The sequence below is a fragment of the Setaria italica genome, chromosome IX (assembly GCF_000263155.2).
Source record: "Setaria italica strain Yugu1 chromosome IX, Setaria_italica_v2.0, whole genome shotgun sequence".
Taxonomy (NCBI): Eukaryota; Viridiplantae; Streptophyta; class Magnoliopsida; order Poales; family Poaceae; genus Setaria; species Setaria italica.
Window position 1 is genome coordinate 7,070,267 of NC_028458.1, and position 24,093 is coordinate 7,094,359.

Consider the following 24,093-nt stretch of genomic DNA (forward strand, 5'->3'; position numbering starts at 1 on the left):
GCAAAAAGCCCACAGAACGAGGGGGAGAGAGGCGACTTCATACTGCTCGCCTCGCCGTCTTTCCCCCCAATCTCTGGACCTTCCCCGGCGCCGGCGATCGACGGGCCCCACGCAGCCGCAGGGAGCCCCCACGCCATGGCCTTCCAGGGGAAGAAGCTCATCAACAACCCCGATGGTAACAGCCTGCTCCTCCATTTCCCCATTTCTCGCTAAATTTCAGTCGGTTTTTCATCAATTGCTAGGGTTTAATCGCATCCAATGGTCCCGGCGGGGCTTGGGCTTGGTTTTCTTTTGCAGATGTAGTGACGGAGTTCATCGAGGGGCTGGTGGAAACTTACCCTGGCCTGCAGTACCTGGACGGGTTCCCTCAGGTGATATTTCGCATTAGGGAACGATTTGGAATTGTTTCGGGAAGCATTGAGTGATGAAGCTTCCCTGAAACCTGTGCAGATTAAGGTCGTTCTTCGTGCTGATGTCGAGCGTGGCGCCTATGATAAGGTTGCTGTCATCTCAGGTAATTTTCCAATGTTTGAACTGTGCTTTTGTTCTAATTTCCATTGGCATATGATGGTTAATTCCTACGTTATGTCAAATATGTGAAGTGCTACGGAATTTCCCCGTTTTGAGTATCAGATATGGTACATTCTAGCTTGGAAATCTTTTTTTATTGCACCTGATGGTTGATGGTAATTCTCGCCAAAATATTATGATGTTAGTAGGGTTGCTTCCATATGCTCGTTACCTTCTTTTAATAGAATTGGCAAGATCTAGTTTTCTTTTGCTCAGTTTAAACCATACTACATTCATATCTACTCCTACATATGTTAATCTAGATGCTATAATGGTAGTTGGGCTAGTTGCTTGGATTTATGTAATATGTTAAGCTAGGATGTTCTTTGTATATTAGAAGTATAATGCTGGACTACTCTTTGGAGATAATACTGCTGGAGGAGGAATATAAGACAGTGTATTGTATAGATCCCTTGCATTCCACTGCACTATCCTAGACTTGTGGAAAAATGTGCTGGTTGCCATATATGCACGCATATAATCTCTTATATGCTTGTTGTGTTTCCTTGTTTGAACCTAAATACATGCTGTTTCTTTGACCATCTTTTAACTGATTAAATCTTATTGCAATCACCAGCGCAGATGTCAAATAGGAACTTCTTCTTAAAAAATCTTCATTATTGAGGGTTGCTTGGATATTTTCATTTGTTCATGTCATGGTCAACTAATTGTAGCACCGTTTTGTTCATAGGTGGTGGAAGCGGTCATGAGCCTGCCCATGCTGGATTTGTTGGGCCAGGCATGTTGACCGCTGCTGTTTCTGGAGATGTTTTCGCTTCTCCGCCTGTGGATTCTATTTTAGCTGTATGTTTATTTTTGTAAAATTGCGTCTAGCTTCAGTTGCTTAAATCATCCTAACTGACATTCACTACATCTTTTCATTCTCATTTTAGGCTATTCGAGCTGTAACTGGTCCCATGGGTTGCCTTCTAATAGTAAAGGTAGTCTCACTGTGATATCAAATTTAAGTCAAATCATGAGCTAAGAGGAATCTTTTAGTGCACCTGAAGTTTCATTCATTCTGAATTTCTGATGTTTTGGAACCATGCGTTGTTTGCTTGTTACCACATTAACATTTTGCTATCACTTCCTCCACCTATTGTCCTGTATTTGTGTGGACTGGCATTACTGGATGGAGAGGAGGGAGAAGATTTGCTTCTTTGAATTTACTTGGGACAAATCACCTTCCCTATAGTTTGTTCAATAAGAAAGCTGTAGTGCACCTGTATTTATTTTGAAATGGGCCATACTGCTGCCTATTTTTGACACCTATGTATGTTTGATGTAGTGATACTGGTTTCCCCCCAATATTTTAATCTGTAATGCTCCTTTCTGTTCCACTTGTTATGTGTAAACTGTGAAGCATTGCCCTACTCTCATCTTACTAAGTTCCATTTCTTTTTTACCTTCATTTGTCAAACATTTGCAGAACTACACTGGTGATAGACTTAATTTTGGATTAGCTGCTGAGCAGGCAAAATCTGAAGGCTATAAGATGGAGGTTGATCAACACACACCTTACTATGTTCGTATAGAAGATCGCATTCATTTTATTAATTACTTAACATTTATCCTCCACCTGTAGATGGTTATTGTTGGAGATGATTGTGCCCTTCCCCCACCTAGAGGGATAGCTGGTAGGAGAGGTTTAGCTGGAACAATTCTTGTGCATAAGGTATTTTATTGTTGCTATTGTATTTTATATCCTATATTCTGCTCTTAGGCATCATCTCTGTTACTGGCACGTTACATTCCTTTACTCAGCAAAGCTGACTTGAGAAAATCTCTTCCGATTCAACTAATCTGTTTTTCATGCAAGCAACCTGTTCCCTCTAATTTTGACTAGCCTCGCACTATGCTTGCCTAAAATAATGAGGAATGCCTTTTTAACTAAACTGATATGGTATTTGCAAACAGAATAATACTAGCTAATGGCTTCCTTTTCAATTAGCATCGAAGATGTACTGCATATTCATGAAACACACATTTCTAATCTAATTTGACCAGCCTGCACCATGCGCGTCAAAATAAAATGCCTAAGCCTTCTTCAGTTTGGGTGCTAGACTTGGAAACAGGAAACACTTAGGTGATATAATCATCCAGTGATCTGTTCAAAAGATCTTTTCTGTTGGAATAACTTCTGGCGTTGTACTATATGGATAGTAATTGATGCTTGTAAAATTTCTTCTTGTTTTTCGTGTTTAATTTGTTTGATCCACAGGTTGCTGGGGCTGCGGCAGATGCTGGTTTATCTCTTGCAGATGTTGCCGCGGAGGCAAAATATGCATCTGAGGTCGTTGGTACAATGGGAGTTGCACTTTCTGTTTGCACATTGCCTGGGCAAGCAACCTCTGATCGTTTGGGTCCCAAGCAAATGGAGCTCGGCCTTGGAATTGTAAGTTTAAACCGCACCTGCTATTATACTCTATATTTATGTATAAACAATTAGCATACTTGGATATAGTTGTGAGTTTTTGTGCATTAATGTTTGTTTTCTACATATCTGAGATCTGTAAATCTGTAATGGGAAACATATATTTGTTTCTAGCATGGAGAGCCTGGTGTTGCTGTTGTTGATCTCCAGCCAGTTGATGTAGTGGTTGAACATGTTCTGAAGCAGATATTGTCACAGGTAAGTTTTTAATTTACAATTTTGTTGAGCCCTTTATTTATTTTTATCTATTTGTCTTTGTTGAACCAAATTCAAAATTTATTTTATTTCCTGCATTGCAGGCACATAGATCACTACAATTTTCTAATCATGTTTCTTTGTTTAATTTCAACACTGTGTTTTCCAACATTGAACTGTCTTTAGCGTTTGGTTAGTTGATTTGTAAAGGTGAAAACTATAGCTTGTCTCAGCTTTGAAGTTCTTAATATTTTAGGCAGGTCTTTTTTTTTCTTTAACAAAAAAGTAGGAGATTTTTTATTAAGAAAAAGGCATAGCCTGGATTACAGGAGAGGCAAGGATGAGAATGGGGTGGGAGATGAATTACGGGGAATGGAGACTAATGCTTTCCTTAAGTGAAACATTGCGTACCTGTCTCAGACACAGTAACTACACTATATAAAAAGTGAACTTTCTACTGCTAGCTTGAGATGCTATTAATTATTCATTTGGTGGCCTTGCATCCTTGCAGGAAACTCAGTATCTTCCTATCACAAGGGGGAGCAATGCTGTTCTCCTAATTAATGGGTAATACAAATCTTAGCATTTCCCATGACTATAGATTGAACAAATATTTGCGGAATCAGTAGCACTAACACAAATTGTATGTGGGGAGGTTAATTGTATCACGATGTTTTCCCTATTTCTACTTTTTGCATCTGTCATGATGACATAAGGTGCCCATTTCAATCTTGGTTAATTGGTTTTGGTCATCTTATTACCCATTCATTTTTATGGGTTACTGTGAAAGTTGTTTCTGTAAACTTATCCTAAATATACAATGCTAGAGCAGTGTAAAGATTTAGCATCCATGGGAGGAGACGAGAGTTGTAAAATTATTAGTATCTTTCGGTGGGAGATTTCTGCTTCCTTCCCTGCTGGTCATACACCAAAGGGACCTGATTACAAGGTTGCATATCAATATCAACATATCATTTAGGTCATCCTGTGTTATGGATAATTCCTTTGTTTGCTGGTGGTGGGGATCCATTTTGGATTTCTCAAAGTATTGTACTAGCTTCTCATTCTGGGACTTGGATAGGATAGAGACTAGAAATACCTGGAAGGATTCACAGGCCATTCTCAGACATATCATTTGAAATGTGTTCTTCAAATTTAACTTTGACCTGCTTTCCACATTAATTTAACTTGTGCTTATTACAAAAGTGTGTTATCTTTCTGATAATTCTTTTCTACTAACTTTCCTCTTGTTAAAAGTTTATATAGATTATGACAGCATGTTTATGATATGGTCTACCATATCAAGTCCTACTCAAATGAAAATCCACATTTTTTAAATCTTGATCTCTTTGAAACCACTACATTACTTTATCGACGTATCTATTTCCTTTCTCTTCACTGTTTACACTGAACTGAGTACTGTTTTTTTTCTTTGTTGTTTAACACCGTATCTGATACACAGATTAGGAGCCACTCCTATCATGGAACTTATGATTGCAGCAAGAAAAGCAGTTCCTGAGTTACAATTGGCGTATGGCATTGCTGTTGACAGGGTCTACATTGGCACGCTTATGACATCACTTGATATGGCTGGTCAGTGTTTGTGTGATCTCACTGAAATGATGATGTGGATGAGCTTTATCATCTATAATTTCAGTTAACATGATTTAACCAAACCTCATAAAACATTCATTGGTACTCCCACCCTCATACGGCCATACCCATGAAAGAAAATGCTTTATATATTGTACATTATCATCTGCTATACATGTAGTGAGTGAAATTATTTATCTAATCACAATTCATTCCTCAGCATGTGTTGTCGACTCACTCTTGAAGTAACTGGCAATATGTTTTGCACCCTGTTTACATTTCCAGGATTATCTATTACCATCATGAAGTCTGATGAGAACATTTTGAAGAGACTTGATGCTCCCACTAAAGCTCCAGCTTGGCCTGTTGGTTCTGAAGGTAATTGTCATGGTCATGGCGGCAGAATCGACTAATGTATTGGATTTCACAAATTACTTGATAGCGATAGAATCCCATGTATATTGCATCTGCCTTTAGCTAGTATTCTCTAGAGATGCTTCGGTTTGAATCCAATGCTCCAAAAGTTGATAGGTCTTAGGTGAGTGGGGGCACCTAGTGGCTAATCGCTGCTAGGCGGGTGGTTGGTTGGTTCCTAGTGGCTAATTGGATGACTAGGTGTTAGGCGGAAGGATAGTACCTCGTACCTATGCGAAGGCCCGGTGGGTGAGATGGTCATATTTTAGAACAGTGCTATAGTCAGTTTATTTTTGGTGTATAAGTGTAGGAGGAATAGAATTGGGTATAATAGATTGATTGTATTGTATTGAGGCCTCGGCCGGTATATATTGAGTACAAGACTTGGGGGGCAAGGCTCCCTCGGATACATATGGCAGTTGACGATACGTATATCTACAACTACCAAATATACTCTAACAATAAGTTGAAAAAATACTGTCATGTTTTCCTTATACTATTTTCCCCTTAACTTCTAGCGTCATCTAACTTGCCATGCATTCTTTGGTTCTACCATTTACATCCTAAAAGTCTGCTTACAAACTGTTCTTTATGGATATTGATTGAAGGCTGTAAAACAAGTTCAGGTTGTTCAGATAAATTGGAATTCAGTGAGACACTGTACTGCTATCAAAACTTTCAAATCATGTTTCCGGCACATGGGAAAAATTGCATATTTGCTCTGAAAACATTTTAAGCTCTATCAGAACCTTTTGATTTTAATTCATTTTCTCTAAACTTAATGTTTATCACTTGACTATAGGAAACCGCCCACCTGCAAAGTTTCCTGTTCCTGTACCACCATCACCTTCAATGGAGGATGACGAGGTAAATCAAAATCCCTGTTTAGATTTTATTTTACCATTTGTTCTCAGATCATCTGTTGACCTGTGATCTAATGTGAAAGTATGCAATAAATGCAATTAGCTGTGTACTCTTTCTGCAGGGGTTATGGGTGTTAATTTTTTATTTCCAGTTATATGATATTGCTTCGTGAAAACTTTAGTCAAAACTATTCTGTGATTTTTTTTAATCACGCTGGCACATGCATGGCCATCAATTGCCTCTTGCTGTCCCTCAATCATGATGATTTTGTTATTGCTCTGCAGGTTCTTGCCCAACCTCAGGAGCTAAGCAAGCAAGGGTGTATCCTGGAGGCTGCTATTGAAGCAAGTGCTACAGAAATTATCAGTCTGAAGGACATCCTAAATGAATGGGACAGTAAAGTGGGCGATGGTGACTGTGGAACCACAGTGAGTCAGTTGTTTATCTTTTTTTTTATCGAACACGCAGAAGAGCTGCGTATCTTTATATTAAGAGAGAAAGAAGGGGAAAGATCCCCGTACAAAGCAGTCTCATTTCCTCACAAAGGAGGAAATAAGGCTGCTGCAACACCCCACAAACCTAAACTAAGAAACTCTCACTTGACCATCCCCTTGACCCTGAAATAAATCCTGAATTTTTTTAGCACCAGCAAGGCCCCAAAGCCTCAACTCATCTTTAAAGAACTGATGTGCTGCTTGCAAAGAAAGGGCTGCCCCATCAAAAACTCCCTTGTTTCTGTGGTTCCATAGCGTCCAAGCTCCTAGTATAACCGTGCTATTAAATCCTTTTCTTTGAGCTTTCCCTACTTTTTTATATGATTTCCTCCACCAATCAGCAAAGCTCTTTTCAACGATTATTTGATATTGCCGTTTAAGATTGAATATGTCACTGCTGTTTTTTCAGATGTATAGAGGAGCAACATCTATTCTTGAAGATATGAACAAGCGGTAAGTTAAAAGCATTTCAAATTATTGGTGAGAATTTTCTAATTTTATTCTTGAAATCTAGATAAGAAATACAATGATTAAGCTGCTGACATGTGGTAGAATACCATATATGAACTACCACATGATTTTACTAACTTCAAGACATTTTTGGGTCCTGTCCAGTGGAAATGATACGTGATGATGGGTGTCTTATTGGTATTATTGGACTTCATTGCCTACCAGTGTCTTTTTATGTGTCATATTCCTGATATTAAAATTGGGTTAGCTAGTTTTATGATGTAATTCTAGCTTATTTCTATCATGTAAAATTTGACCAAAATTTGGTGCATTTTTCTCTATGCCAGTTACCCTTTGAATGATGCAGCTGGAACAATAAATGAAATCGGGGCTACAATCCGAAGGGTGATGGGCGGAACAAGTGGAATCTTGTATGATGTTTGTTCTATCCTAATTGAATGTATGATTCCTACGAAGTAAACTTACAGTTCCTAATGTTCTCCAGGTATGATATACTATTCAAGGCTGCATATGCAAGCTTAAAGCAGAGCACAACTGTTACGGCAAATGAATGTAAGAAATGTGCTTGATCTTTCTGGCTATATAGCATGAATTTTACACATACCAAATAAATCTTGCTGTTTTCTACAGGGGCTGATGCTTTAGAGGCTTCCGTTGCTGCTGTTAGCAAATATGGTGGCGCCAGCACAGGATACCGTACAATGTTGGATGCCCTAATTCCTGCTGCTACTGTTTTGAAACAGGTTGCTTCTTGATTCTACTTTGTCTTTCTTCAAATCACAATGGTTTTCTGATAAAATTACCGTGCTGAGCAGAGACTGAAGGCTGGGGAGGATCCTGTGACTGCCTTCATCGCTTCTTCTGAAGCAGCATCAGTTGGCGCTGAATCCACTAAACAGATGCAAGCAAAGGTATATATTCGCACTCCTCATCCATTACGCTTAAGCTGTGCAGTTGCCCGACCGTGCAGGACTATTAAACAAGAAATATTCTCCTATTTCCTTCTAAAATTTGGATTGCACTTGCAGGCTGGACGGTCATCATACATCGCTCCAGACCTCCTGGCTTCAATCCCTGATCCAGGAGCAATGGCTGCTGCTGCATGGTACCGAGCCGCTGCCCTTGCAGTGAAGAACAAGCTGCACGGTTCGAAGAGCTAGTAGCATGTGATGTGCTTCAATACTATACTGACAGGAAAATCGCCGGGGCATTTCCTCTCCCCCCTTAGATTTGGTTTCCGCTTGTGCTTTGCATGAGCCGAGAAAGAGACTTCCATATTGTTTCACCCTTCTCACATCTTACAAAGATATGGTCAAAGAGTCTGTAGACGGTACAAGTTAAGTGAAGCTATGCTTTTGCACTGCCGTGATATCTTTGCTTTGCCTTCGGTGGTGGTAATCGTTGTTTATTTTGCATGAGTTTCGTTTCGGTTGTGCACTTTTCGGTAGGACCATTATGCCCTCAGCTTTTTGATCGACCGGTGGTCAACTCAAGTTGTGCGTGAATGTGGCCTGAAATGGTGCATGTCTTCTTTCTACCTCCAGTATCGTGGAGATTGCAAAGGACTAGTTGCATCTGGATGACTGGATCAATGGGGATGGAGTGCTGCACGATTCTCTGGATAAGAATGCTGCTAGTGGTAGCCTAGGTCTCGGCGATTTACGTAGCCACATAGCACATTGGTATTACCGATAACTTGTTCTTTGGACTTGCCTTTGTATATACCTCAAGGCTCAAGTAGTCAAGTAACTACAAAATTCGAAACGAGACCAAGTCCAATTATGTTCCAATTATTTTGTGGTCGGCTTCGTATAGTAAGCAAACGAAATATTCAGATGAACCTCGCAAAAAAAAATTATTCAAACGAAGAAGTTGATGGTTCAAACCAGCACGTCCCAGCATGGTCAGCAATTCAGCATAGAGGCAGGGGCGGCGTCGTAATAGCACTCGAGCACTTCCAAACATTGTCGCCATCGCGACGACGGCGACGAGACAAAGCGCCACTCCACTCTCCCTCTGCGGGGAGCACCAGAAAAGCGTCTGACCGTACCATCCCTGCACTGCGACTCCCCAGTACCCCGCCGTGTCTTCGCTTCCTTCGACGTCCACGGCGACGCGCTGCGCTTCCGGGCACGGGGGCCCCCATGGCGGCGCGGGGGAAGAAGCTCATCAACGATCCCAACGGTAAGACGATGCCGCTCGCCCGCTCCCTTCTCGTTCGCGTGGAATTCTCGGGCTGCTTCGACGGGCCCCGCTCGCGAAATTCCGGGCAACCTGATGGGATTTGAGGGCGCAGATGTGGTGACGCAGTTCATCGAGGGCCTGGCCGAGGCGTACCCCGGGGTGCAGTACCTGGACGGGTTCCCCGAGGTGAGGCGACACGATTGAATTCTCAACGACGGCCGCCGCTTGCGGCCGGCTCCCAGTATTTCTGTGGTTTCGGCGATTAAATTTGCGCTCGGTTGTGCAGGTCAAGGTTGTTCTCCGCTCCGATGTCGCGGCCGGGACGTACGATAAGGTTGCTGTTATTTGCGGTAATCATACTCACTCCGGAACTTTTATGGTCGTCAGTTTCAATTTTTGACTGAGGCCGATGATCAGGCTAGGATTCGGTGGTAATCTGAGTGTTGAGTAATGTATCATTTGCTCATGATCCTGATTAATATGTTTTTCATGTCGCAGTTGATAATTTCGTGCTGTAACTGGCAAGTTATATATGTCGATCATGTACTAGTACTAGGCTGATATTTGGGGATATTTCGAGTGCTTGCTTATACTTTGCAGTTTTGAGATGAGGTTTGGCATGCATGATAGCATTTTGTGTCTAAAATATCGAATGGATAGTGTGCTGTCTGGTGTCTGCCAAGCTATTAAAGTATGTTTTCTAGAGTAGCTGGATGCACGATGTGGAACGGTGCAGTACTCTTCACAGAGTATAGTATGATATTCACTAGAAAAGTATAAACTTCTTAAGTGAAGATGCAAGGTACTTTGAATTCTGTTCAAGCATCTGCTCGGAGAGCTGAGTGATCTTGCTTGCTGGAATGGCATTACATGCTCTTGTGTGAGGTACTTTGAATTTTGTTGAAGCGTCTGCTCAGAGAGCTGAAGAGCGATCTTGCTAGATGGAATGGCATTACATTCTCTCGTGCGCTATTCATGTTTATTTAATTCCTTTCATGTGTACAAACAGTGGTTTGATAGTTGTCTAGTCAGATTCTCTCTCTCTCTCTCTCTCTCTCTCTCTCTCTCTTTTCAGTAAATTGTCAAAAAGTTTAACGACAACTCTCCATTTGCCTGCTGGATAAACATATTAATTACTATGTGATGGTTTGATAACCTGTTTCGTTACATAGGAGGTGGAAGTGGTCACGAACCAGCCCATGGTGGATTTGTTGGTCAAGGAATGCTGACTGCTGCTGTTTCTGGAGATGTTTTCACTTCTCCACCAGTCAACTCTATTTTGGCTGTATGCTCCTTCTCAAAATGCTTCTAAAGAACTGAAATCACTTGGATTTCAAAACTTTTCTCCTTTGTTCTAACACTGCAGGCTATCCGAGCTGTAACAGGTCCTAAAGGCTGTCTTCTAGTAGTAACGGTACTTGCCTTTACAACCACTTTCATGTATTACAAATTTCAGTTAAATGATAGTGGGAGACTTTAATAGGAGATTAGGAACACCCATAGGCAATGAGTTAATACATCTGGAATCTTTTTGCTGGTGGCATGCGGCAACTTTTACTTAGTACATGTTCAATTGAGTATATAAACACCCTTCTTAAATACAGAATTACACGGGTGACCGGCTTAATTTCGGCCTAGCAGCTGAAGAGGCAAAATCTGAAGGCTACAGAGTGGAGGTTGCACATGTTCTATGCCTTCTAAATATCAATTTAGTTAAAAACTGGTGAATGTATTTTCATATGTGTCCAACAACATCAGATGGTTATCGTTGGAGATGATTGTGCTCTCCCACCGACTCAAGGCATAGCTGGCAGGAGAGGCCTTGCAGGGACAATTCTTGTTAATAAGGTAATGCTCTCCTATAGTCCTATTTACTTGTATGGCATTTTCTCAATGCTTAACTGTGGGCCCATTATTTCCATTTCTGCTGTTCTTTGGTTCTATCTTGCCTTCCCCGATTTACCAGCAAATAATAGAATGAAGGTTAAGGGTGGTAGGCTATGTCGTTCCGTAAAAAAAAATTCTATCTCAGATCATAATCCTCATGTCAATTGGATGATATGTACATTCTAAATTAGGATGTAATACAAATTTATAAATGTGAAGGATCTTCCATTTATGTGCAGTTGATCATGTGATTTGTCTATTAGTTTCCATAATTCAGAATGCAAGGGTCCTCCATGCTTACTTTTGCATCGAGATCATAGTGTTAAGATACCTATCTTTTTTGCTTGCTCTGTCATTGGAATAAGTCTACTTAACCACTCAATGTAGGTGGTTATTTAGACGGTTTGGAATACTTCAGGGGGTACAAAACATGTTTTCATAGATCAAGGGGTTTAGTAGACGAAGCTCAGTACTTCACGGGTTTAAGTAGACTTATGTCATTTGGCTGGTTGATCATCACTCATCACTTTGGTGAAGCCATGAAGTCGTCATGCATGACATAATCTTATAAACTCATCCTCCGTTCTGTCTACTTTAATGATCAATTTATTTTTATTAGAAATTATAACTCATGTAAAGGTTTGCTGATATCCTGATACGAAATTTGTATGCTAGATCCAGTGAGTGACAAGTGCATTTATTGCTGTTGTAAATGGATCAAAAATTATCTTCCACTTACAGTGCACACGTTGCGAATAACTCTTTTTTTAAGTTTTCATTTGTCTGGGTCTTGTTCTGAAATTAAAGGCTTTGTTGTTCTTCTGAGACTATTTACAATCGAGAGATTAACTATTGATTCCTCACAAGCTTCACTAGATTCATTATGATTAATATTGGCCTGTCTGATTCACAGGTAGCTGGAGCTGCTGCCGATGCTGGTTTGCCCCTTGAAAAGGTAGCTGAACAAGCAAGGCATGCATCTGAGTTAGTTGGTACAATGGGAGTTGCTCTCTCAGTGTGCACACTGCCTGGTCAGGAGACGTCTGATCGTTTAGGTCCAGAACAAATAGAGCTCGGTCTTGGAATTGTAAGTTTACTTCAACGAATTTGCTGTCAGCTCATAAATGCAACGAAGGATTCAGGCTTTAGAGTTGTACCAATATACTTGAGATAAATACTGTGATAATCTTTTGCATTTTATTTCAGCTTAAAAGTACACAAAAGGCTTATTATTGAGTATACAACATTTGCATAAACTTTTGAGTTTCTAATTGTATAGTATTTTTTGTGTTTCTAGCATGGAGAGCCTGGCGCTGCTGTCACTGAACTTCAACCTGTTGATGTAGTGGTGACTCGTGTTCTAAAGCAGATCTTGTCACCGGTATCCTAGCTCTTCTGACAGTCGACAGTCTTCATGTTTCTACTAACTTTGCAGTTTCTTTTATTGTTTTCTTTAAGTAGACATTGTTTAAATTTTAGAAACTGGGGGTGAACATGGAAGAAAGGATAATTTTAGTTTAATATAAATTGGCACTTCAAAGCAAATGATCGGTATATGGTTCATTCATTCACTTACTGATGCATGTATATATCACAAGCTATATACTTGATCGAAATTAGGTGAAACTTGATAGCTAGTGAATTCCCAAGCCAGACCTTGAGATTTGAGAAGGAACTTCTCTTATTTTTGTCCTGCTATCCATGTCACCTCACCTTTGTGATTTAATTAATATGATAATCCTATTTCCTCTTTCAATCCAGTCAAACCTTGTTTCTCTAATTACCGTGACATTCGGCTGCTTCGTTCCTGCAAGGCTGCCACCTAGTCTTATTCACTGTACCTAGTTACAAAAATCGTTTTTGCACTAGAACTTGTTGCGGGAATTTGACGTGTTGATCTAAACTGACGACTTCACACTTCTTTTATTATCATTAAGTATTGCTGTGCTCACAAATCACAATAACTTAAAAAACAATGGTAAACATTTCATATTATTAGTTAATTTATCTTTTAAAAGTTTAGTTCAACTTGTTGTTAGAACTATTCAAATGTGTTTTTAAGAATGTACTTCTGCTCACTCTGACAGGAAACTCAATATGTTCCTATTACAAGAGGCGACAGGGTTATTCTTCTGACTAATGGGTACATCATTGTCGAATGTTGTTTTGTTGCATCTCCTTAGGAAACTTGTCAAATTAGTATATTAGATTATTAAATACATACCTTTATTCAATCCTGAAGCAAACATGATTAAATCATTCAGCTAAAATATTCTGCCAGAAGAACATGTTGACTTGATTGACTCTGTGTCTTGGGCCTGACTTTCGGGTAATGATGTGGAATGACATCGGTGCTGCATTGCTGTATTCATGGTTGTAGTATTTTGGTATGATCGAACTTGATATGAGAAATGTGCAATGACAGTATAGCATGTATATGTAGCACAATTTGACCTTTGACCCATCTATTCTAGGGCTGGCCCTTGGCGCCCTTGACTTTCTGGTAATAGCACTGTACTGTCATAAAATGTGCAGATAAAGGTATATGCAAATCTGTATCTTTTAGCAAACTTATTTGCAGATGAAGATTGATAACCTGCTGTTGAAATGCCATGCGGAAAACAGAAGATCTTCCGTGAAAAGGACTTAAAATGAAATTTATACTTGTATTTTCACCACAATTAGGCATCAAACTAATCTTGTTGTAATATGAAGTTTGGCAATGTTAAATATTTGGTATTCTTTCTTCAAATCAGGGTCTGAGTTTGTTTGCTTGTTTCACATGCATCATACTGTCGCTTCAAACTGTTTGAGGTGTTCCTTCTAATTAAAAGATTAGTAAATTAATGCAATATTCATCTATGGTACCATTCTAATTTACAGATTAGGTGCTACTCCTATCATGGAGTTGATGATTGCCACTAGAAAGGCTGTGCGTGAGTTGCAACTGGAATATGGAATTGCTACTGACAGAATCTACACAGGATCGTTTATGACTTCACTTGACATGCAAGGTAGCATATAAGATTTTTAATATGATGGAACTATTAGAAAACCACCATTTTGCTTGAGCATTAGGATAGCATGGGATGGCTTTAAACATATTTTGGTGGGATTCTTAGTATTCATCATTTTCTGTAGGATTCTCATTATCCATCATGAAGTCAGACACAACAATTTTGCAGTACCTAGATGCCTCTACTAAAGCTCCTTGTTGGCCGGCTGGAGCCGATGGTAATAGGTTTGTTTTAGACAGTGACTTGATTTATCATGATAGCTATGCCTTCCATTTCAGCTTTCAGTAGTCCATCATAATTGACAAACAAGTGTTGCTCTTAGTTTTGGCAGTCCATTTACTTGATTTAACATGGCTAGGGTATAGCTAATTCGAATTGATTGGATTTTTCATGCCCCTTCTGGATGACACACGAAATAAGCATACTGATTTAACATGACTAGGATATGGGTAATTTGGATGGCTGGGAATTTACTATGTTGTCTGAAAGGTATCTTTAAGGTATTTAGCCAAATTTATTTTTGACAAAAGAAAAAGGCTCCTTGTTATCTGGTCCATATTTGCTTGTGAAGTTGATTGTAGGGTTTACTATTGGTTAATGGTGACCTAGTCAGACCATTTTCATGTTACATTAATCAAGCAAGCATTGTTTCAAGCTTCACTTTTGTATATTTTTTCTGTGCACAGTCAAGATAGTATTGAGCTTTAAAGATAGACATTGCTACTGCTTACTCTGCAGGAAATCGGCAAAAACCTGCAAAAATTGCCGTTCCAGCACCACCATCATGTGCGATGAAGAGTGATAAGGTAGGATAGTGATTACACTAACTTTGTCATTGTCACTTAAAGGAAGTCTGTATTTTCCTTTCCTCCATAGATTTGTATGCACCCTTACTATTACATTCACTATCGAAATACTCCCTTTTCTGAGTTTGCATGGATGATCTACGCAAATACCTAAGTTATGGAATTGCCAATTTTCATTATAAGTACATGATTTTACTATCAACTGTTCTACTACATTCAGATAAACTAGCAATGCATTTGAGCGCTCAAGCAACCAGTAGGCTCCAACCCTCTCATGTGTTCCTAGTTGCTTCTGTTTTTGCTAGTCCGATCTAGTTATAAACCTATTGGTAACAAGAGAACATGCACAAACAAAAACTATGGACGGGGTCGCTGTTGTACATATAATCTAATGCAAATAGGAAAATTATTTTTATGCTCAAATAACCACTCGATGACACTATTACCGAAATTATATTGGAAATTTGGGGGGGAAAAGAGAATGTGTTGACTTAAATTTAACCCGATACAACATATGTTTTTGGTTGATACTTTCATACTTAGCTCATTTTCTGTTAATTGGCAGATGCTTCAACAAAGTCGAGAGCTGACCAAAGAGGGCTGCATTTTAGAGGTTTCTATTGAAGCAGGTGCTAAAGAAATTATCAGGATAAAGGATAGTTTAAATGAATGGGACAGTAAAGTAGGTGATGGTGACTGTGGGACAACGGTGAGCCATACAAGCTAGGACTATTTTTCTGCTATTTTCTAGTTATACTCCCATAGCATGTAAAAATATAACTTTTTTCAATCTTTTCAGATGTATAGGGGGGCAATTGCTATACTTGATGACATGAAAAAATGGTAATGGTTTGGGAAAAACAGAAATCAGTTTTACATGCCAACCACTTTCTTGGTATACTGGTAAACCTGTATCATGGGCTCATCGCTTACACGCTGACTGGGTAAAATTTTGCTTTGAACACTTGACACTAGAGACACTTGAGTAGCAACAACTATATTACCTCATGTATCATGTGTCAGTTGTTTTACTGCAATCATTTCATTGTGTAATTGATGCTGCATCTGCATATCATCTCAGGATTTGTGCTTAATATCGTATCCCTCTTCTCAGCTACCCAATGAATGATGCGGCTGAAACAGTGAATGAGATTGGTGCCACAGTCCGGCGGGTCATGGGAGGAACAACTGGGATCTTGTATCACCACTCCTGCTGAAATTGGTTCCTTTTACAGATTAGAAAAATTCTAGCATAACTAATCCTGGTTCTATATAGGTATGACATACTCTGTAAGGCTGCCTATGCAAGTTTAAAGGGCATTAAAACAGTAGAAGCAAAGCATTGTAAGAGACTTTTCATATACATACTGAATCTCTTCCATATGCCATACAAGTCATACAAGGGAATGCTTTGCTTCCAGGGGCTAATGCTTTACAAGCATCTATCGATGCCATTAGCAAATATGGTGGTGCTCGTGTAGGCTATCGTACCATGCTTGATGCTCTGATTCCTGCTTCAGAAAGTCTTAGAGAGGTGGGCAGTTACTGTATAGCGATTCTATTATGTTGGAAAGTATCAGCATTCACTCAATAAGTCTTTCTTATTGAGTAGAGACTTGAAGCTGGGGATGACCCTCTTGATGCATTCGTGGTATCATCTGAAGCTGCTATGAATGGTGCTGAATCCACAAGACACATGCAGGCCCAGGTGAGACATTTTATCACGCCAGAGAATTTTTGTAGAAAAAAAAGAAAAACATTCTTTTTATGCATCTTAACCTTCGGAAGGCCTCATTTTTTGAAAAATAAATCAAGCAGTTTTACCAGATTTGCTTCATCTGTGGCCATTGAATTGTTGATTAGATGATGAAGCTTGAACTTCTGCTGTTTATGGTTACTTTATGGTGCATTATTGTAGAAAGGAAACATGATAGATCATAGTTTTGACTTTTGAGGCAGTTAAAATCGAACCGTCTACCGGATGATTAAATTTGAACCTGTATTTTTTTTCCATTTGACAAGCGGTACTGACAGAAACACGCAATGGACTTGTTGGCACTGACTCTTTGGAATCATAATTTCAGGCTGGTAGATCATCTTATATTGCTGCTGACAAGTTGGCACTGGCTCCTGATCCTGGAGCTATGGCGGCTGCTGCTTGGTACAGAGCTGTAGCCCTTTCATTGAAGAGCAGCATGTCATGCCATTCAAAACCATAGCTCTGTGTTCAACTTGACTTGGCTAGCAAAGTTTCGCACCTATACAGGGCAGCCCTTGTGACCTCTGTCTACTGTTTCATTGGCCTTCGGTGGTGTATATATTCTGCTTGGCCTTGGCATCAAAGCTTTCACGGTAGTGGTGTGCATGATAATGATGCTCTAATTACAAGACGCTCATCTGCCCAGTTCTGTAAACATATGAGTGCAGAGCTATAGAGTGAATTTTGTTAAATAAAGTTTGAGAAAGCACTGGAATTCTGGAAATTACATCCATGTCCTCCGTACTTTCTCTCCTGGCAGCAAACTGCACAGCACACCTTGCTGTGCATATGCTCACGTGAGCAAACCGCTCGAGGTGGTACAAAATCTGAAAGGCAGTTCTTGGTCGGTAACAAGGTCATCGTCGTCTGCCTGTTCCACTCACGACCCAGTCCGTCGGACTCCGGCCTTGGCCGTCACGCACCGGTCACCGGTGGTTCTGGGTCGGCAAGCGGAAGTCGGTCGGCGCCGTGCGCAGCTCGATCACGGGGCGGCGCCCGTCGGCGCCGTCGTCCGGCAGCACCGGCGGGGAGTCGGTGAAGCTGCCAGGCTCGTGCGGGGGCCTGGGCGCCTGCTCCCCTTGGGCCACGGCGGCCACGACCCTGCCGCGCGTCTTCTCGTTCGCATCCAACGCCGAGCTCGACATGGCTGCGGATGTGCTTGTGCTTGTGCTTGTGCGGCTTGATCCGGCACGGCAGGAGTTAGGGGGACCGGAGAGCCTGTGCTGGTGCAGGAGCGGGTAGCCGGTGGGATGGAGTTTTGCGCTAAGGCAGCAGGGAAGGACGGCGGCGGCCGCCGGCGGCCGAGCCGATCCAAACCAGAGCCAGGTGCCCTTTTGCAAATATTCGGATCGCGATTAAGAGGGTTATTTGTAAAAAACGTGGGGTAATATGAAAATAATCGGAAATTAGGGGTTGTTTGTAAAATCGGGGGGTAATATGAAAATAATCGGATCGCGATCCAAAGCAGGCGCTTCTTACAAAATTCGGCGCCGCCGACGTCGGGCTGCCGGCGACCTCCGCTTGCGACGTCGCGCGCGTGCCGCGCGAAACTCCGGAGAATCCGCGTCGCTGTTGGTGCCTCCGGATCCCCTCGCACGCCGCCGCCGCCGCCGCCGCTCACGGCCCTAGCTCCAGGAGATGCTGCGAACGGCAAAGGCAGCGCCGCCGTCGCGGGTGTGTCGAAGCGCGCGGCGCGCGGTGACGCCGGATGGCGCAAAGCAGCGACGGCACTGAAGATTTCCTTGGCTACGCGGATCGCGCGGCTGCCGGTTCGCGGGAGGCGGCTTTCTTGTCCGTGGTTGCCGCCGCTCCCAGTTCTCTCTCGTCTGCTCTTTCTTCTCCACGACACCAATTAGCTAGCAGAAGCCCATCGATTTCCCTCTGCTCTTCCTCTTCCACCGCCAAGTAGCAGATTCGATCCTCCACAGGCAAGCAAGCAGCCAATCCAAGCACCAGCCATCTTCTTTGCCGAACCAATCAGCAGCACTGCACATCATCTCCTTCTCCGCTTCTGTCAGCAACGAGCAAGCAAACCAGCGGCCTGCAACTTCTCTCTGTTCCTCACGGCACCAGCAGCTACTCGTCTTCTCTCCAGTGGCAAGCACAGCACCCAGCAACTAGCTCATCCAATTTGAATCTGCAGCCGCAACGGAGCAGGAAACCCACCACCCACCAGCTTCGTGGTGCGGCGCTGCTGCAGCGCACAGCCGGCAACCGGCGGGGCGCAAGCAGCAGCCGAGATGTGGGCGACGGCAGAGTGCTGTTTGACTGTGACGAGTGGGACCTACAGAACGGTTTCTAGACTAGTCACTGGCCGTGAGTGGCTCTCATAGAATCTAGCATTGAAGTGATTGGCCCAATCATTGGAACCAAACTTGCCAGCTTTTATTTCCTAACTTATGGTGTTTATCCACTAACTGTTCTAAGCCAGATAGGAACTGATTATTAGCTTGTATAGTATGCTACCACCTATGATTGCATTATAATCAACGTAAGCTGCATTGAACTACTGTGTATTGAGTATACTTTTTTTGCAAGGATTGTCACTGTTCTTTAATCATCCCTGTGGGCGGTGGGGTCCTTATCTGGAGGCATATCATCAGTAATTGACAATGAATTGATAAAAAAAATCTGTAGAACTATAATATTCAAGATTTGCAAAGCCGTGTACAACTGTGATGCTACAGTACTACCATCCGAATATTAGTCCATTTGAGTTGACGCTCGTTATTGACACACTTTTAGTGCTATTTATCTACTTATTTTTATACTAACCTGTCACTTGGCACCTGAAATAACCCCATTATTGCATATGTGTTGTATTTTGAAGCATATTGTATTTTGGCTGAAAATACGACATAATCAAGCAGGTTTGTAAAAAGAGCTTAATGAATATTTGGACATGAGTCGTCAAGGGAAGCTAGCATGAGGAATGAGAGGACCAGAAGGACCAGGAAGAACCCAGGCTGATCGGCATGGGACCCTCTGGGCCGATTAGCCTAGCCCATTCCAGGGCCCGGTCGACCTCCTGTTTCTTCAATGTGAAGTCTACGATGATCTCTAGGTTTTTTTATCGACATTGACCCAGAGCCGCCGCCTATTGGAGACTATAAATACCCCTCATGGATTTCAAGGGAGGAGAGTTGGAGAAGAGATGAAATCGCCATGCAAACACCATCCACCACCGCCACAAGTAGAAAAAATGGAGCGAAGATTAGATCCAAAGGAGACCATGCGAAGAGGCGCACTAGGGGAGGAGAAAAGCCCCTGAGCCGATCGGCTCAGAGGTGCCCAGGCCGATTGGCGTAGGTCTTCCCTGCCCCCGTTTGTCATCATTTTCGGTTCAATTGATCTATCCCTTACCCTAAAACTCGTCAACATGTGTAAGATAATGGGGTAATACCTCTGTTTATCCTCGGGATTGTATGGAGATCTTGATTTGTAATCGTCGAACTTTTGGTTGAGATCTATTTTGTTATCAATCATATCTTGATGATGTTCTTTCATATAAAGGCTGGCCAGCGCTACTTTGGTTTACTTATTTGCTTACATAAAATAATCATCTTGACGTGTTCTTATGTTTCGAACCCCTGTGTAGTGACAGTATTGTGGGTGGGAAAGTGTTGGGCATGGTTCGCAACCACTCATGATAACACCTAGATCTAATCCGTTCATGCATGGCGATTGCATCTACAAGTGATGCTAGATCCCTAGGACAAGCGTTTAATTTATCTTATTCACAACCCTTACTCTCTATCCATCTTAATCTAGATTGCTTAGTTCTTTTGTTAGCATAATCATATCCTATATAAAGAGCTTTTGGTTACATCGATTAGTGCTTGGTTAAGCGTGCAAATCCCTTGTTCCTGGATTGATAAACCTTGGGGGAATCTTTAAGGGAAAGTTACTACTGATCCGTGCGCTTGCAGTTCACAATTTGACGTGCTAAGGTGCAGCATTACAGAGACTCTGTTTATGAAGTATGTTAGATGGTTGAACAAGTTGGTGTGCCCAACTGCCCATCTTGGGTTCCATTGGCTTTTTTTTTGGCATTAGCAAGCATATTGCTTGCTCCATTCAAAAGCATGCACAGAAATACCATAGCTCATTATGCTTCCTTTTTCTTTACGGAGCATGTCTTGGCTTAATCAAGGCCTCATAGTACGGTATCCAATTCCGATTGGATAATTTAGAACTGTACCAAATCTCCAGCTTATACTGTCAATTATCGTGTGCTCAGCAAAGTTGCAACTAACCTTGGAGGTAGTAACCGTAAAGCCTGTATTTTTTTAGATAAAGCACACAATCATACGATACAATGCGAACAAGGGATCAGAGCGCATTACGATAATCCAGGGCTGCTCGCCCATTCTTTTTAGAATTGAGATGACTGTAAAGCGGATAATGGCCAAAGAAAAGTGAGAGACAGGAGAAAAAAGAGAGGTTGGGAAGAAAGACGGTTGGTGCCATGAATTATTGTTCTCGATTCTAGGCTGGGCCGGCCCAAGGTAGGCAGGGCTGCTGCGTGCTGCTGGTTTGGCTTGTCACTTGTGCGCATCCAATCCGGATAATGCCTGCATCTACCGTCTCGCAATTAAGTGCTTCCATGATTGGCTACGTTGTCCCAACAGGATTTGAGAGAAAGATGTATTATCGTTTGTCGCTTATAATCTTCTAACGACGAAATGTCTTTTTTTTTTGGTTAAGCTAAGGGCAAGTACAGTGGTATCGTCTAATAGACGGTTTCATGCATTGACATGTAATCTTGAGACGATTTAACAGACAACCTGTACAATGGGTTGTCCTATAAGTTATCTGGTAATGTTATATAATTTCTTAATTTGTGCATAAGAAAAATAAAATATTGTGAGTTGCATGACAATAATAACTCGTACAATGGTTGTTAAGTTGTCTCGTAGTCCTACAATTTAGCTCATGAGGTGGTTGCTTCGCGAAGCAACGATCTCTTTCTCTCTCCGCGCTCTTTCTCCTCCACATCATCAAAAATTCTACGTGGCACTGCATGAGACGACCTATGAGACCGCTGACGTGTAGCAATGTACTTGCCCTAAGGTGCCATAAATTTCATGGGAGTTTTGCAGGAAACAATCTGACTGCAACGGACTCCCGTGACTTCCGCATTTCACGGGAGTTTATCCGTGACTGTCACATTGGCTCCCTCGTTCTACTCCACCGAGCCAGCAGAGCAGCGTTCAGCTAGACAATGCACTCTGGTAACAACTCGCATTGGATTTGGAGATCCGTCGCTCGTCTTTCCTGCCGTGTTGGCGGCAAGCCGTTAACAACTCGTGGTTGTTCGTTTTCAAATGTCAGCTCTCTTTACGACTCCTTTCTTCTCCCCTGATCTTTACGTGTGTTGGGGGCCGCACATGTTAGCCAACGGCAACGGCCATGTTCATTTCCTGTTCTGGCATGCAGTTCGGCTTCGTCAATCGTCATGGCTGCATCCAGATCTAGTAGAATCAGGTGACGCAGTCCTGGCATCCACTTGCTCTGACGCGAGGCGAACGTGAGTCACCACATACGGATAACGTTCCGGCACATGACGGCCGTCTTGGCTGATGAGGGAGGAATCCACCCGTTGCAATTTGTCAGTACATCCACTATACTGGGAAGGAACTGACGCTTCATTGGCCGATCATTCTCGGTTGCCTGCGTGCAAACACCCAAATAAAACCCTTGCATTAGGGCGGATTGAGAAAGAATTAATCTAAGCATTCCTGCTCTTTATATGTACAGTACTGTACTCGGGAGTCAGGGGATAGCATGCAGCAGCAGTTCTCACAAGAAAAATGTACTATGCACAAGTTTCCAAACACACTCAAAAAAATAAACCCAGGCTTCCTCACAAGCACCTACGTGGAAATACATTCGTTTCTGAAAGAAAAGGACTCAAACAACCGAAACGACATTCTATTTTCCCCGCCTCCTGTGACTGTACCTCCTCCTGTTTCCTGTGCCTTCTGCCCACCGACTGTCTATTTTCTGTTGAAGAATCTGTTGCGAGGTCCTTTTCTTGGCATACATGCCTTTCCTTTCCCATTTGATGCGACCTGCCCATAGAACTCCCCTCCTCTTTATTGCTTTCTTTAAGTGCTCATCGGTGTTCTATGATATGGACTGTTAGAATGTTTGCATCATACGAGGAGCCCACACGGAACTGACTCTCTCTATCTCTCTCTTAAACTGTTCGAGACAAAGAAGATTAAGAAATTAATATGCATGTTTGGTGCTAGCAAGGATGTGATCAATGGGGTTTGGGACTCATCGACTCATCACCAAGACCAATTTAATTATGCATGCATGATTCAGTTTGGGCCAGGGCTTGCAATGGCAATTGCAACAACTGGCTGGCACTGTTCTGGAACAAAGGCTTGGGAACACACGCTGCCCCAACTCCCAATCAGGGCTTCTGGTGTGTGGTCGATTTTTAGTAGTGGTTGACCTCACGAGATGCTCTGCTCAAGCCATTCGCTTGCTTAACCTAAACCTCGCGGATTAAGACCGACAGCTCTTCCTGGAAATCAGAGGGGCCTAATTAATCATCAAACAATCAGAGGAGAAATACATAGGGGTACAATAAAATTATCTGAAAGCATATATACGCGTGTGTGAATGCGAATGAAATCCTCTGACATGAGCCTTTTCTGGTAGCTAGGTTAGATGATAGCTTAATTATTGGCAGCGTTTTCTCCGTGCATGAAAAGCACGGCCCAACGTATTTCCGCTAGGCCGGACTCCGATCGTGACCCATGAGAGCATCACGCATTCCTATCAACCTGTACATCATACATGTATATATATATGATGAAAGAAATGGACGAACGGCACCCGGTACACTATTATGTTTGTCTCCTTGCTTTGCGATATGACAATGCAAATGCTACCCTTGACCTGGTCTGCAGGCTTCAATTTTGCCCAAGCTTTTTGCAGACGCGAATGCATTGGCCATTGAAGCCAGTACCTAATCATCAGTTTTGGTGATCGATTAACAGTCAGGGCATGATGGTTATTCTGCCCTAACTGCAGATTAGGCAAGCAAAACACACGCACGCACACAAAACAGCAGGTGGCGGACCAAGCATCCATCCACCCATGCACCAAAACCCTGGCTTTATTAGCGAGGCTTCGTTTCTTTTTCCCGCCTCGCCTTTCGCAGCTAGCGCGGGGGCCTACACGGAATCAACCAGCGAGCCGGCGGCGTGGCTGGCCACACCACACCCATCACCCGCACCGGCGCTATAGCTCCCCGGCGCGGCCGACAGCGACGTCGGCGAGCGAGCCCAACTAATCATGCAACGACCCGCGGCCGGCTGGCCGGCTAGCTAGCCCGGTCGCTCGGCCCGCCTGATCCTTGGCTATATATGCCTTCACCCGACTCCAA

The 24,093-nt window shown here is 42.3% G+C and overlaps 2 protein-coding genes across 3 annotated transcripts; both read left to right on the forward strand.

Moving 5' to 3' along the window:
- On the forward strand, positions 1-8,417 carry LOC101777011 (putative 3,4-dihydroxy-2-butanone kinase). Its single transcript, XM_004981906.3, has 20 exons — positions 1-175; positions 298-371; positions 451-514; positions 1,262-1,374; positions 1,464-1,511; positions 2,000-2,071; positions 2,156-2,245; positions 2,792-2,965; positions 3,119-3,202; positions 3,711-3,766; positions 4,662-4,792; positions 5,078-5,170; positions 6,009-6,073; positions 6,355-6,498; positions 6,974-7,017; positions 7,362-7,445; positions 7,520-7,587; positions 7,666-7,778; positions 7,851-7,946; positions 8,064-8,417. Exons 1-20 carry the CDS (start codon positions 136-138, stop codon positions 8,193-8,195), a joined length of 1,785 nt encoding a protein of 594 aa, XP_004981963.1. The 5' UTR covers positions 1-135; the 3' UTR covers positions 8,196-8,417.
- A 569-nt stretch (positions 8,418-8,986) lies between these two features.
- On the forward strand, positions 8,987-17,415 carry LOC101777421 (putative 3,4-dihydroxy-2-butanone kinase). 2 transcript variants are annotated; one of them, XM_004981907.2, is made up of 20 exons: positions 8,990-9,219; positions 9,332-9,405; positions 9,506-9,569; positions 10,392-10,504; positions 10,586-10,633; positions 10,824-10,895; positions 10,978-11,067; positions 12,020-12,193; positions 12,404-12,487; positions 13,194-13,249; positions 13,990-14,120; positions 14,248-14,340; positions 14,862-14,929; positions 15,495-15,638; positions 15,729-15,772; positions 16,044-16,127; positions 16,206-16,273; positions 16,351-16,463; positions 16,542-16,637; positions 17,014-17,415. In XM_004981907.2, exons 1-20 carry the CDS (start codon positions 9,180-9,182, stop codon positions 17,146-17,148), a joined length of 1,791 nt encoding a protein of 596 aa, XP_004981964.1. In that variant the 5' UTR covers positions 8,990-9,179; the 3' UTR covers positions 17,149-17,415. The 2 variants fall into 2 exon arrangements, with proteins under 2 accessions (XP_004981965.1, XP_004981964.1); XM_004981908.2 differs by lacking the exon at positions 14,248-14,340 and having other exon boundaries at positions 8,987-9,219.
- Positions 17,416-24,093: the final 6,678 nt, after the last annotated feature.